Source organism: Ovis aries, chromosome 11 (assembly GCF_016772045.2).
Source record: "Ovis aries strain OAR_USU_Benz2616 breed Rambouillet chromosome 11, ARS-UI_Ramb_v3.0, whole genome shotgun sequence".
Taxonomy (NCBI): Eukaryota; Metazoa; Chordata; class Mammalia; order Artiodactyla; family Bovidae; genus Ovis; species Ovis aries.
Genome location: NC_056064.1, coordinates 46,040,712 through 46,053,621, shown reverse-complemented (window position 1 = coordinate 46,053,621; position 12,910 = coordinate 46,040,712). Strand labels below are relative to the sequence as shown.

At 46.8% G+C, this 12,910-nt stretch overlaps 1 protein-coding gene across 4 annotated transcripts in view; it reads right to left on the bottom strand.

Moving 5' to 3' along the window:
- The window catches only part of ITGB3 (integrin subunit beta 3), a 65,072-nt gene extending 63,812 nt beyond the window's left edge, over positions 1–1,260 (bottom strand). For 3 of the 4 annotated variants that reach the window (XR_006061243.2, XM_060395753.1, XM_012186282.5), the window contains exon 1: positions 770–1,260. Coding sequence is in view for 2 of the 4 variants with exons in the window: in XM_060395753.1 (XP_060251736.1) it covers positions 770–1,142 (373 nt within the window). In the remaining 2 variants the exon portion in view is untranslated. The remainder of the gene's footprint in view (positions 1–769) is intronic. The other variant, XM_060395754.1, reaches the window with a different exon arrangement.
- Between the last annotated feature and the right edge of the window lie 11,650 nt (positions 1,261–12,910).

Genomic DNA, 12,910 nt, shown 5'->3' with positions numbered 1-12,910 from the left:
CCGAATGCCAAGTGCCCTGGCAGCTGATAGTGCGTGTGCGGCAGCAAGAGAGACAAAGCCAGGGAGCCAAGCCAGCTCCGGGGACCCCTGGCGTGGTTGTTCGCACACAGTGGAGAGTGTTCGGATGCTGGGTTTGTCCCGGAAGCGGAGGCTACTGCCCCCACCCTGGGACACTGTAGGAGGTAGCGCTCTTGTCCTCCTCCGAATCGCTCCCGCGGGGAGCCTCCAAATAAAAACTAAACAAACAAAAACTTGGGATAAAGTGTACACAAAGAGAAAGAGAAATGTCGAGTAACTGGTAAGTCTGCGCGCACACGCTCTCATTTGAGAAGCGACAACCGCATCCCTCTGCAAACGCGGGGGAACAGCCCCGGGAAGCTCGCCCGGGCTCCGGAAGCCACCCTGCCTTCGCACGGCCGGGACCACCTGCGAGGCGCGCAGCCGGGACTGAACTCGGGGCTCAGAGATGCGCCCACCGCGCCGCTCACGTGGAGATGGCCCGGGACAGCCGCCTAACTCGGCTTAAGAGTTAGTTGGGTGTCCCGGTGGACCCGCCCGTAGGTTGTGGCTCGCCCCGGCCGCAGCGGAGCCCGGAAGGTCCCCAGCTCCGACGGCTCCAGCCTGGCCCCGCGCACACTGAGCGCAGAGGCGCAGGACCCACCCGACCGGCTTCCCCGCTCCGCGTCTGCTCTGTACACTCGGCCGCGGCAGGACGCGCGGCGCGGCTCACCCGAGACCTGGGTCCCCACCGCGCGGGAGCCCCACTCACCTCCGACGCCGACGCCCGCCAGCGCCCCCACCACCAGCACCGCGGCCCAGAGCCGCCGCGCTCGCATCTCGTCTGCCCGCCGCCGCGCTCCGTCTCGGCAGCGTCCTCCCGCCCCACAGCGAGCGGCGGCGCCCGCGGCCGCTTTTCCCGGGGCCGGAGGGGAGGGGACGCGGTGGGTGGGACGCAACGGGGCGGGCCGTGGACTGGCGCTCCCTCCCCTCCGGCCCTTCTGCGGACCCTCCACCGCAGGGTGGGAAGTGGGAAACCGCCGCTCCTCTCTGCCGCTGCGACTCAGCCCGCGAGGATCGCCTTGCGGGTATGCGAGGCAAGACTGGGACCCCAGGGAGGTCGAGGGCGCATCCTCCGAGGACATCCTGGCCCCAGGGTCCGCATCGGGCCCTTGGTATGCTCAGAAAAGCCAGGAGCCTGTGGTCTCTCTCTTCGGAGACACCCACACGGCTTTCTCTTTCCCTAGAGTTCCTCGGGCACCTGCCCTCTGTACCCTGACTTTTGGTCATTGATACGTTCATTCATTTAATTGCAAACCTGCTGAACGCCTACTCTGTGCCAGGCACCGGTTTAGTCTTTTATTATTCACTAATATTTATCTTGGGTTAGTTTGGTTTTCCAGTAAACAGTAAGCCTCTTGAAGACAAGACCGCATCTCAAGCTTGTGCAAGCACTTGATGTCCATAAAAGACCTTTCTCTGCAAATAGATGCTTGCACAGAGTAAGCACCTGATGAACATTTCAAGACAGTCTGCACTGCACTCAAATTCATAGGCTTTGGAGCTTTATCTTATTCTCTTCAAAGGCCTCCTGCCTCCCTGAATTCCTACTTATGGGTCTCTGGGTCCTCCACAAACTAGAAACGTCGGGAAGCTCAAAGGGGACATTGCTAGGACTATGAGCAGGAGGCCACCACAGATAGGGGCTGGTGCAGGCTGCCTCAATAGGAAACTCTAAGGATAATTAAAAACAAGGCCTGAGGACTTCTATGGGGGTCCAGTGGTTAGGAATCTGCTTGCTAATGCAGGGGCTTCCCTGGTGGTTCAACTGATATAGAATCTGCCTGCAAAGTGGGAGACCTGAGTTCAAACCCTGGGTCAGGAAGATCCCCTGGAGAAGGGAAATGCTACCCACTCCAGTATTCTGGCATGGAGAATTCCATGGACTGTATAGTCCCCATTCCATGGACTATACAGTCCATGGGGTCTCAAAGAGTCAGACACAACTGAGTGACTCACTTTCACTTGCCATTGCAGGGGACCTGGGTTCGTTCTCTGGTTCTCTGGTCCAGGAACCAAGTTCCCACATGCAGCTAAGCTGGCATCCGGCAATGACTGAGCCCTGGAGCCCTAGAGCATTGGTTCTGCAACAGGAGAAGCCACCAATGAGAAGCCCACACAATGCAACTAGAGAATAGCCCCCTCTTGCAAAAACTGCAACTTGGGATAGCCATACTCAGCAACAAAGAGTTGTGAGCCAGAGCAGCCCAAAATTTTAAAAAACGAAGAAAAGAAAAAAAGCCCTGAGGCATCAGGCAGGATTTGGAGTCTCTCCAGCTGTTGGGCTCCTCCAAAGCCTTCCAGGCTGTCTTTGGGCTTCCCTAAACCCTCTCCTGAAATGCACAAGATACCTGGAAACTGGCCCTGCCTCAGGTCTCTACCCTCATCTCCCATCCTAGCTCAAAAAGATATGTAACACTCCCAAACACTCCTCGCCTTTCTGTCTGACTGATCTTACTTCCTTTTTCCACCTGGAAAATTCCACTTAATCTTACAAAACATCTCAGATGTCACCTCTTCCATATAATCATGTCTGATTCCCCACCCCTCTTCCTTCTGCCCAGCCTCAGCAGAGATAGGCATTTCCTCCTCAGACCTCCCAAACACTAGGAAAAAGAAGAGCACACATCAGTAGAAGTGTCATTAGTAATTTGCAAGGAGGCAGGGGAGGAGCCACCCACAAAGGGTCGCTGGGCTTCCTGACCTGAGCTTCATACACTTTTCCTAAATGCTGGAAGGCCTCTAGGTCAGAAGCCACTTTAACAGTGTTGCCATTGCCCTGAATCAAAATCCAGATTACACAGGTTTCATCTCTGCCTAGATGTTTACCTATTTGGTTCATTCTCATGTATGTAACAATGGCACCCCACTCCAGTACTCTTGCCTGGAAAATCCCATGGATGGAGGAGCCTGGTAGACTGTAGTCCATGGGGTCGCGAAGAGTCAGACACAACTGAGCACTTCACTTTGACTTTTCACTTTCATGCATTGGAGAAGGAAATGGCAACCCACTCCAGTGTTCTTGCCTGGAGAATCCCAGGGACGGGGGAGCCTGGTGGGCTGCCGTATGTGGGGTCGCACAGAGTCGGACACGACTGAAGTGACTTAGCAGCAGCGGCAGCAGCAGCATGTATATAAACCATCTCCCATTCACCTAGGTGTCTCCCCAGCCTAACTCTGCTGGTACCAACCACTAGGGGTGGACACCAGTCCAGCAAATATGCTGTCCAAGTTTCCAATCCTTTCAGCCTGAAGAACTATCTTTAGCAGACTTTAAAGGCAACAAATATGCTCAGAGGTAAAGAACCTACCTGTAAACACAGGAGACTCAAGAGACCCAGTTTCGATCCCTGGGTCGGGAGGATCCCCGGAAGAAGAAAATGGCTACCACTCCAGTGTTCTTGCCAGAAATCCCATGGACAGAGGAGGCCTGGTGGGCTCCAGCACATGGGGTTGTGAAGAGTTGGACATGACTTTGTGACTAAAAAGTAAAATGCTCAACTTTTATTTGTTCCATTCTCATTTTTAATGATATTTCTTATATAGAGATTTTTAGGTTAATAGGGTTATTTTTTCTTTCAGTACTTTATAGATGTTGTCCCACTGTTTTCTGGCTCCACTGTTTCTGATGAGAAGCCAGCCATCATTTATTTTATTTGTTTATCTTTCTGGCTTCAGCATGAGGTGTGTGGAATTTTAGTTCCCCAACCAGGGATCAAACCAGGGCCCTCATCAGTGAGAGCATGGAGTCTCAACCACCAGACTACCAAGGAATTCCCATCATTTATATTCTTGTTTCCTTGTCTTTTCCCTCTGGGTTTTGTTCTTTTTTTTTAATCATTTACATTTACAGAAGAGTTTCAAAATATTCAGTTCCCTTTTATTCTTCACTCAGTTTCTCCTACTGTCAACAGTTTGTGTTATCATATTGTAATTATTGAACACAGGAAGCTCAGTTCAGTTCAGTTCAATCGCTCAGTCATGTCAGACTCTTTGCGACCCCATGAATCACAGCACACCAGGCCTCCCTGTCCATCACCAACTCCTGGAGTTTACTCAAACTCACATCCATCAAGTCGGTGATGCCATCCAGCCATCTCATCCTCGGTCGTCCCCTTCTCCTCCTGCCCCCAATCCCTCCCAGCATCAGAGTCTTTTCCATTGAGTCAACTTTTCACATGAGGTGGCCAAAGTACTGGAGTTACAGCTTTAACATTATTCCCTCCAAAGAAATCCCAGGGCTGATCTCCTTCAGAATGGACTGGTTAGATCTCTTTGCAGTCCAAGGGACTCTCAAGAGTCTTCTCTAACACCACAGTTCAAAAGCATCAGTTCTTCAGCACTCAGCTTTCTTCACAGTCCAACTCTCGCATCCATACATGAGCTCCTTATTGCCAAATTCCGACTGAAATTGAAGAAAGTGGGGAAAACCACTAGACCATTCAGGTATGACCTAAATCAAATTCCTTATGATTATACAGTAGAAGTGGGAGATAGATTTAAGGGACTAGATCTGATAGAGTGCCTGATGAACTATGGACAGAGGTTCATGACATTGTACAGGAGACAGGGATCAAGATCATCCCCATGGAAAAGAAATGCAAAAAAGCAAAATGGCTGTCTGAGGAGGCCTTACAAATAGCTGTGAAAAGAAGAGAAGCAAAAGCAAAGGAGAAAAGGAAGGATATACCCATCTGAATGCAGAGTTCCAAAGAACAGCAAGGACAGATAAGAAAGCCTTCCTCAGTGATCAGTGCAAAAAGAGGAAAACAACAGAATGGGAAAGACTAGAGATCTCTTCAAGAAAATTAGAGACACCAAGGGAACATTTCATGCAAACATCTCATGCTTGATAAAGGACAGAAATGGTATGGACCTAACAGAAGCAGAAGATATTAAGAAGAGGTGGCAAGAATATACAGAAGAACTGTACAGGAACCTCAGTATGATACTGTTAACTAATCTAGACACACTATTTGAATTTTGTCAATATTCCACTAATGTCCTTTTTCTAAGATCTAATCCAGGATCCCATACTGTATTGTTACCATGTTTCCTTAGTCTCCTTCAATCTATGACATTTTCTCAGTCTTTCTTTCCTTTCATCACCTTGACATTTTTGTGTCAATTATTAGGCCAATTATGGTGTAGTATTCTTGCCTGGAGCATTGCCTGGGCAGAGGAGCCTGGTGGGCTACAGTCCATGGGGTCACGAGGAGTTGGCCATGACTGAGAGTGACTACACACACACACATGGTATAGGATGGCCCTCACTTTGGGTTTGTCTGGTGTTCTCTCATGAGTGTATTGAAGCTTTCTAAGCAAGAATATCACAAAAAGTATGTGCTTTGTCATTACCTTATACCAGGCAGTGTGTGTATACGCGTGTATGTGGGGGAGGCAGGTGTATAGCCTTTAAGCTGTGTTTGATATAACAATGAATCTTATTGCTTACGATGTTAACTTTGATCACATGGTGAAGGTGATGTCTGCCAGATTTCTTCACTATAAAATAATGATTTTGCTCTTTGTAATTAATCAATATTTTCTGGGAAGATACTTAAATTGTATGCAAATATCCTGTTTCTCTTCCTACGTTCACCCACTAATTTCAGCCTCCATCAATGGTTCTTGATTGCAATTAATTAGTGTGATATTTGGTTAATAGTAATTTTTTATTTCCATTTTTCCTTCTATAGCTATTAATTAGCATTCCACAGTAAGGAAGACCTGCTCTCTTCCCTCTCATTTTTAAAATTCAGTGTGAATTTGTGGGTATTTATTTTATTCTATGAATTATAATACAAAACTATCATAACTTATTTTGTTGCCCAGATTGTCTCAGATTTGTTTCTAGCTGCTTTTAAGTTAACTCTTTATCATTTTTTTGGCAGTTTGATTATAAGATAAATAGGTGCTTTTCTTCTTCACCAACTTGCGGTTGGTGGACTCTTGAATGGTTTTTGTTGCTGTTACATTCAGCCACTAGGTTATGTCTGACTCTTTGTGACCCCATGGACCGCAGCACGCCAGGCTTCCCTGTCCCTCACTCTCTCCCAGAATTTGCCAAAGTTCATGTCCATTGAATTGGTGATGCTATCCAACCATCTCAACCTCTGCCACCCTTTTCTCCTTATATAGAAAGAGAAAGAAAGAGAAGTCATTCAGCTGTGTCCGACTCTTTGTGACCCCATGGACTGTAGCCTATCAGGCTCCTCTGTCCATGGGATTTTCCAGGCAAGAGTACTGGGATGGGTTGCCATTTCCTTCTCCAGGGGATCTTCCTGACCCAGGGATTGAACCCAGGTCTCCCACATTGCAGGCAGATGCTTTACCATCTAAGCTACCAGGGAAGACATTGTAAGTGGTTTATTTTTCACCAAATATGGGAACTCCTTAGCAATTATGTCTTCCAATGTTTTTTCTGCCCATTCTCTCTCCTTACCTTCTGAAACTCCAGTTACACATGTTTTCTTGTCAGTTGGTCACTAAGTCGAGCCCGACTCTTTCGCAACCCTGTGGACTGTAACCCGCCAGGTTCCTCTGCCCATGAGATTTCCCAGGCAAGAAGACTGGAGTGGGTTGCCATTTCCTTCCCCAATGGATCATCCTGACCCAGAGATCAAACTTGATCCTGCACTGCAGGCAGACTCTTTACCGCTGAGCCACAACACATATTTCAGATATCATCTAAAATAAACTATCCTACAGGTCACTGGGACTCCAGGTTTCTTAAATCACTTTATTGTTTGCTTTTTGATTAAATAGTAATCTCTGTTTAAGTTTCCCAACCCTTTCTTTTGCAGTCTCTATTATGCTGTTAAGCCCATTATGTTTTAAGTTCTGGAATTTTCCCATGCTTCTCTTTCACAGTTTCACTTTCTCTGCAGAGATTCCCCATATCTTCAATAATTATGTCTATATTTTCCTTTATGTCCTTAAACATGATTATAACCAATATTCTAAAATTCCAGTCTGCTAATTCTAGCTCATCTCAAGAACTGTATACCTTTATTGCTTTTAAAAAAAATGGTGGGTCCCAAGTTCCTGCTTCTTCACATGTATAGTAATATTACATTATATATGAACGTTGTGACTTATTCATTTCAGAGTTTATGTTGTCTTCCCTTGAGGAGAGCTGAGTTTAGTTCTATTAGACAAATTACTGGCAGGTTATCTTGACAGGATGGTTTTATTCTTTTTCAGGGAGAGCTGGTCATTTCAAATTCTATCCTTAATCTTAGAGTGTGTTTGTGTGTATGTGTCTGTAGAACGTGGTGCTTACTCCTAAGGTATGGACGTTCTGTATCATCTAAGCTGTATCACCAAGTTGTTTAGTGAGATCTTTTCATTCTGACAGGGCTAAAACTCCATCTCTAAGCCATATGCCACCTCTAGTGTTCTCTTCAGCTCTCTGCTGCTCTCTGCTAAGCCTTATAGAGCCTGACTATGTGCCTGCGCAGCTCGGCCTTTGTCCAAAGACCATAGAGATCACCCATGTGGACTTCTGGGGGCACCCCTCTGTTCAGCTTCCTCCTCTCTAAAAGCCGATCCCATAAATTACAGCTTCCTCAGAGGCCCTGAATGCTAATCCATGCTTTTCACCTCAGTGAGACCAGCATGCCCCTCATTAGGCTCCACCTTCTCCCACTGCATTCCAGAAAGCTCCCCCAGGCCAAAAGCTGGACAGATGTAGAGCTCCTCACCTCATGTGTTTCCCTTCCCACAAGGATTATAATTCTGCTAGCCATGGTCAATGTCTAAAGCAATTTCTCAAATATTCTGCCTGAATATATTCTTGTTTATTGTGGGAAAGTGAGTTCCATACCAGTCACTTTGTCATAGTCAGGAGCAGAAGTTCCATGACTATTTATCCATCTCTGCCTCTCCCGCTGTCACCTCTTTCTCGTAGACAGTGAGATCCTTGAGCGCAGGGACAGTAGCTTTTCATCTTTATATTACTCAGTAGGCCCTCGATAAATAAAATAATTTCTTCCTCATGTTTACCTTCTTAGCAGCCCTTGATGGTTAATGTTAAAAAATTGTTAATCAAGCAGTGATGTTGGGGGATCTGAGTGTCTATTCTGTGATTTTCCCAAGTGCCATATTCTGCAATGGATCAGACCATGGAGGGATATCCAATGCATGGCAGGATATCCCCAAGATCATCCCCAAGATCCATTTAGGATGCAGGAGTCATGTTATCTGGTTCCCTGATTGACCTTGGCCAGGTTGACAGCGAGATAGGGACCCTTTCCCTGTGCTCTTGTCAATAGTCAGCCCCCTTGGGAAGCCCCACTCCAACCAGTTGCTCATTGTCACCACTGTAAGTTGGAGGAAACACTTCTGTGGCCATTTCCTGTATCTCTTTCCTCAAGGTCATGTTTATTTCCCCTTTGTACTTAGAGTCAGAAGGTCCCTGGGATCACATTCTTGCCCCACCTCTTACCGATTAAGTGATCTAAAAACAGTCCAAATCCTATCTATACTCATTTTTCTTTCTTTCTTTCTTTTTTCTTTTTTGGCCTTCCTTCTCAGCTTGTGGGATCTGAGTTCCCTGATGAGGGATCAAACCCACGCCCACATGGACCAAAGCCCAGGAAGCACTGAGTCCTAACCACTGGACCCCCAGGGAATTCCCTATACTCATTTTTCTTATCTGTAAAAAATAACTGTTCCCTGCCCTTTTCCCCACCCCCACTCCCAACACCCACACATGTTTATGAGGTTCTAGAAATCAGGGATATGAAAGCCTTTAGAATCTGAGAAACACAGAATAGTATGTTCTTATTGTTGTTATTATTTGCTGAGATATTGTAGGTCTATCAATGCAAATTCATTCCTCTGAGGACTTCCCTTGTGGTCCAATGGCTAAGACTCCGTGCTCCCAAAGCCGTAGTCCTGGGTTCAATCCCTGGTCAGGGAACTAGATCCCACATGCCACAGCTAAGGGCTTGCATGCTGCAACAAAGATCCACAGCAGTCAAATAAATAATTTTTTTTAAATTTGTTTCTATAGTTAAGGAGTCTTGAGTGTGGAGTAAGTGTATTGGTTCACAATATTCTCCTCCTACACATTTGGCAGAGGCTCTTCTTTCCATTGAGAGAGAGGGATGACAGAGCTGTTCCTTTGGCTTAAAGGAAACGAGTTTTCAGAGTCTACACTGACTTAAAGATGAGAGAACTTGGAATTCTGGGCTCTAGGGAGCTGCATGGGGAAGTACCCCTAGATTTTTATCAAAATTGTGAAAGGATGAGCTCAGCCTTGGCATTTCACATTCATTCACAAACATGTATTAGGCGCCTACTGTGTGTCGGCATACTGAGGACACTGCAGTGAAGAGCACCAGGCCCTGCCCTCCCAAAGCTTGAGCCCCATTGGGCCTAAGACAGTCAAGTTCTGTCTTGGCGTGCATTCTCACATAAGCCAGACCTTTCTCTGCTGAAAAGAACAAGTAAGAGCCCAAGGACTTTCTATCTCAACTCATCATACAAAGTACCACCTGGCCAAGCCCAGGTTCAAGCTCTGTGAGCACAGAAGGCATCATAAGACTGCTCACACCCCGTCTCAGACCAATCAGATACTTACTCCATCCAAACCCCAAGCCAGGGTGATGCCTCATTCCAGTAACAGAGCTGCTGCTTGACTTCTGGTCCCAAATTCCTGTTCAGGTATCTTTCTATTCTCAGTCACCCTCCCTGGGGCCCTGCTTCAATGAATCCAAACTTGCAACTGGGCTCCAGACTTTTTTCCCAGCCATGCCATGTGGCTTGTGGGGTCTTAGTTCCCCAACAAGAGATTGAACCGAGGCCGCTGCAGTCAAAGTGCCAAGTCCTAACCCAGAGTTTGCTCAAGTTCCTATGCGTTGAGTCAGTGATGCTACCTAGCCATCTCATCCTCAATAAAAGTGAGCTATTTCTTCCCCTTAGGATCAATTCATCTGTACTGAATTTCCCAAGTTTTCTCTGCAAGTCAAGATACCCACTGCTTCATTGTTGCTGCTTGTCACTAGCCTCCTGGGCTCTAGTTGAGGTAAGCTGATTACTTGAGGCGAGCTGATTACTTTGAGGCAGAGGGATGTTACAGGCTATGGGGAGGGTCCTCCTTGCTGGTCAAAGTGACCATCCCCTGATGTAGCTCCTGGCTCAGGTCCCTGTCCCTATTTCAACCCCTGGAAGATCTTTAGCATAATCAGTGTTGCTGGGACAAGTCTCAGATTGTCCCAAGTTCATGGACCACTCTTCTTGCCAACACCCAAAGCATCAGGGCTATTCTGAAGCCAGGGACATTGTTTCTTCACCACAAGTCCTTGGATGAGTTTCAAAAGATCTGTGAACCCCCTCTGATAGCCAAAATTTTGTGTATTCTACAAAAATAGTCCCTAGGTTTCACTAGTTTCTTAAATGGTCTGTGACCCATGTGTTAAGAACTATCACTTTGGGATAGGGGAACCCTAGAGTCTAGCCCTAGTTCATGAGGCTGGGAGGCCTTCTTCTGGGCCACTGAGGACTCAGAAAGGCCCAATGTCAACAGTATCCACAGGTCCTTACCATCACTCCAAGAAACAGGGCCCAGTCACTGGGTCCCCCAAAACCTGCCTGAATCCACTCCCCAATCCCTCAACCCAGTTCTTCCCAACAGGGAGTGTTATCTCCCCAGGTCTTCTCCAGCCAGAGAATGGCCTCTCCCTGCCACCCCCCATGTCCCCTCACTGTCATAAGCTGCTGACCCAGGCCCTTTCCCCCAAGTATGATTTTCCTCCAAGGAAAAGAACTAGAATTTGAGAGTACTTCTTTGATAAATAAATAAATATCTTTCTTTTTATATACCACTTTCTTTATAAATATTGATCATCTCCCTTAATCCTCATAACTTATTTTACAGAAGTAGAAACTGAGGTCAAGTAGGGTAATAGAACAATCATTATTGTTGTTGTTATTATATTAGCTCTCATTTATTTTGTAATTTTTATATGCAAAATACTATGCTAAGAATTTTTTCATACTTTATTTAATCAGCACGAAATAGGCATGGGAATCCTGATCTTACAAGTGAAAAAACAGAGGCTCAGAGAAATGGGATAGTTAGCTGAAGAGCACCTAGGGGGACTTCCCTGGTGGTTCAGTGGCTAAGACTCTGCACCCTCAATGCAGGGGGCCTGGGTTCAATCCCTGGCCAGGTAACTAGATCCCACATGCCACAACTAAGACCCAGTAAAGCTTAGTCAATTATTATTTTTTTAAAAAGTGTGCCTAGGTAGTAAGTGACAAAGCACGGACTAAGAAAGCAGGTCCCTCTGATTCTACACCCCATTGTCTCCCTGACTATAAGTGCAGCTATAGGTTGTCCAATACCCTCTGTTTCAAGTGGGTCTTGCTATGTTCATGCGAGAAATTCATATTGGAATAAAGGAAGAAATCAAATCGGGAGGTCCATAAAGAAGTCTCCCCGAGGGCCCCTGCAGCCCAGGCCAAGACTGGGAATTCTGTGCTCCCTGCCCAAGAGAGCACACAGAACATTTTCTCCAGAAAAAGCCTTTTCCTTACCCTCCCACTGCCTAGCCCTGCTCTATTTCCAGGTCCTGACCACTTCCTGTCTTAACTATTACAAGAAGTTACCAGCCATGCCCGCCTGACTCCTGAGATATGACAACTACACCGGAAAAACCTGGGCATTAGACCAAGTTCTGGGCCGAACAGAGAGCCCCTGGGATTCAGCTTTTCCCTGAAAGGGTGACACAGAGAGGGGTGACTGTGAGCTGGGTGTATGATCGGCAGTGTGCCTCACTTCCCCAAGGCTCTGGCTGCTTCCAACCCAGTAAGGCCTGCAGTAAGGACCTTGGGAGCCCCAAGTTCTGAGGAAGGCGTGGAAGAGGAAAGCCCATACCAAGGGCACTCCGACCAGGACCCCTGGCAGGAGAACACCTTGACCTCCCGGACTCCCCCTCCTCCTTCCCTCTCCTCTCACCGTCTTCTCCTCCCTTCTGGAGCTCAGTCACCCATGATTACCCTGAAGGCTATGTTCCCCATCTGTGGATGGTTGCTTGCAACCACCACTCATCTGTCTTCCTGACCCTGTGTCTTTGATTCTTCCTTGGAAACCCTACACTCTAGCCATCCCCTAAGTACTCGAAGGATTTTGAAGTAGTACCTTCAGACTGGGGGCATCCTAGTTTTCTAGAGCTTTCTTCTGCCCAGATCACAGAATGAGCCTTTATTTCCTTCTGCCTCAGAACTCTACTGAGCAATCCATTAAGGTAAGATGACAGGATGATGACGACTTCGAAGGTAACAATTATCAAGGGCTTATTAACTTGCCAGGCACTAATACTTCATAGGGACTTCCCCGGCAGTCCAGTGGTTAAGACTCTCTACTTCCAATGCAGGAGGCACAGGTTCAGTCCTTGGTCGGGGAGCTAAGATCCCGTGTGCTATGGGGTAAGGCCAGAAAATGAATAATAATGGATATTTGGGACACTGAGGCCGGTGACCATAAGTGTCCTTTGAGGCTGGAAGACAGAACTCTTAGAGACACTCAGAAACTAATTGCAGCATGGCAGAAGATGGAGGAGAAGCACATGGTAAATTGCCAAAGTACATGCAATTAGCTACATGGATTGGGGACGTTAAGTCTCTCCCTTATTTATCTGTAGCAATTTTTTAATTGTATTTTTTTATCAAGCTGTAAAACAAAGGCAAATAAAAAATATGAGAGTGGTTATCACACAAGACTACTCCTAACAGTCCAAATTCCCAGAAAAATATAAATTTAGTAACATGTCCACCTTAATCATGGGCTTCCCAGGTGGCGTCGTGGTAAAGAACCCATCTGTCAATGCAGAAGACACCTCTT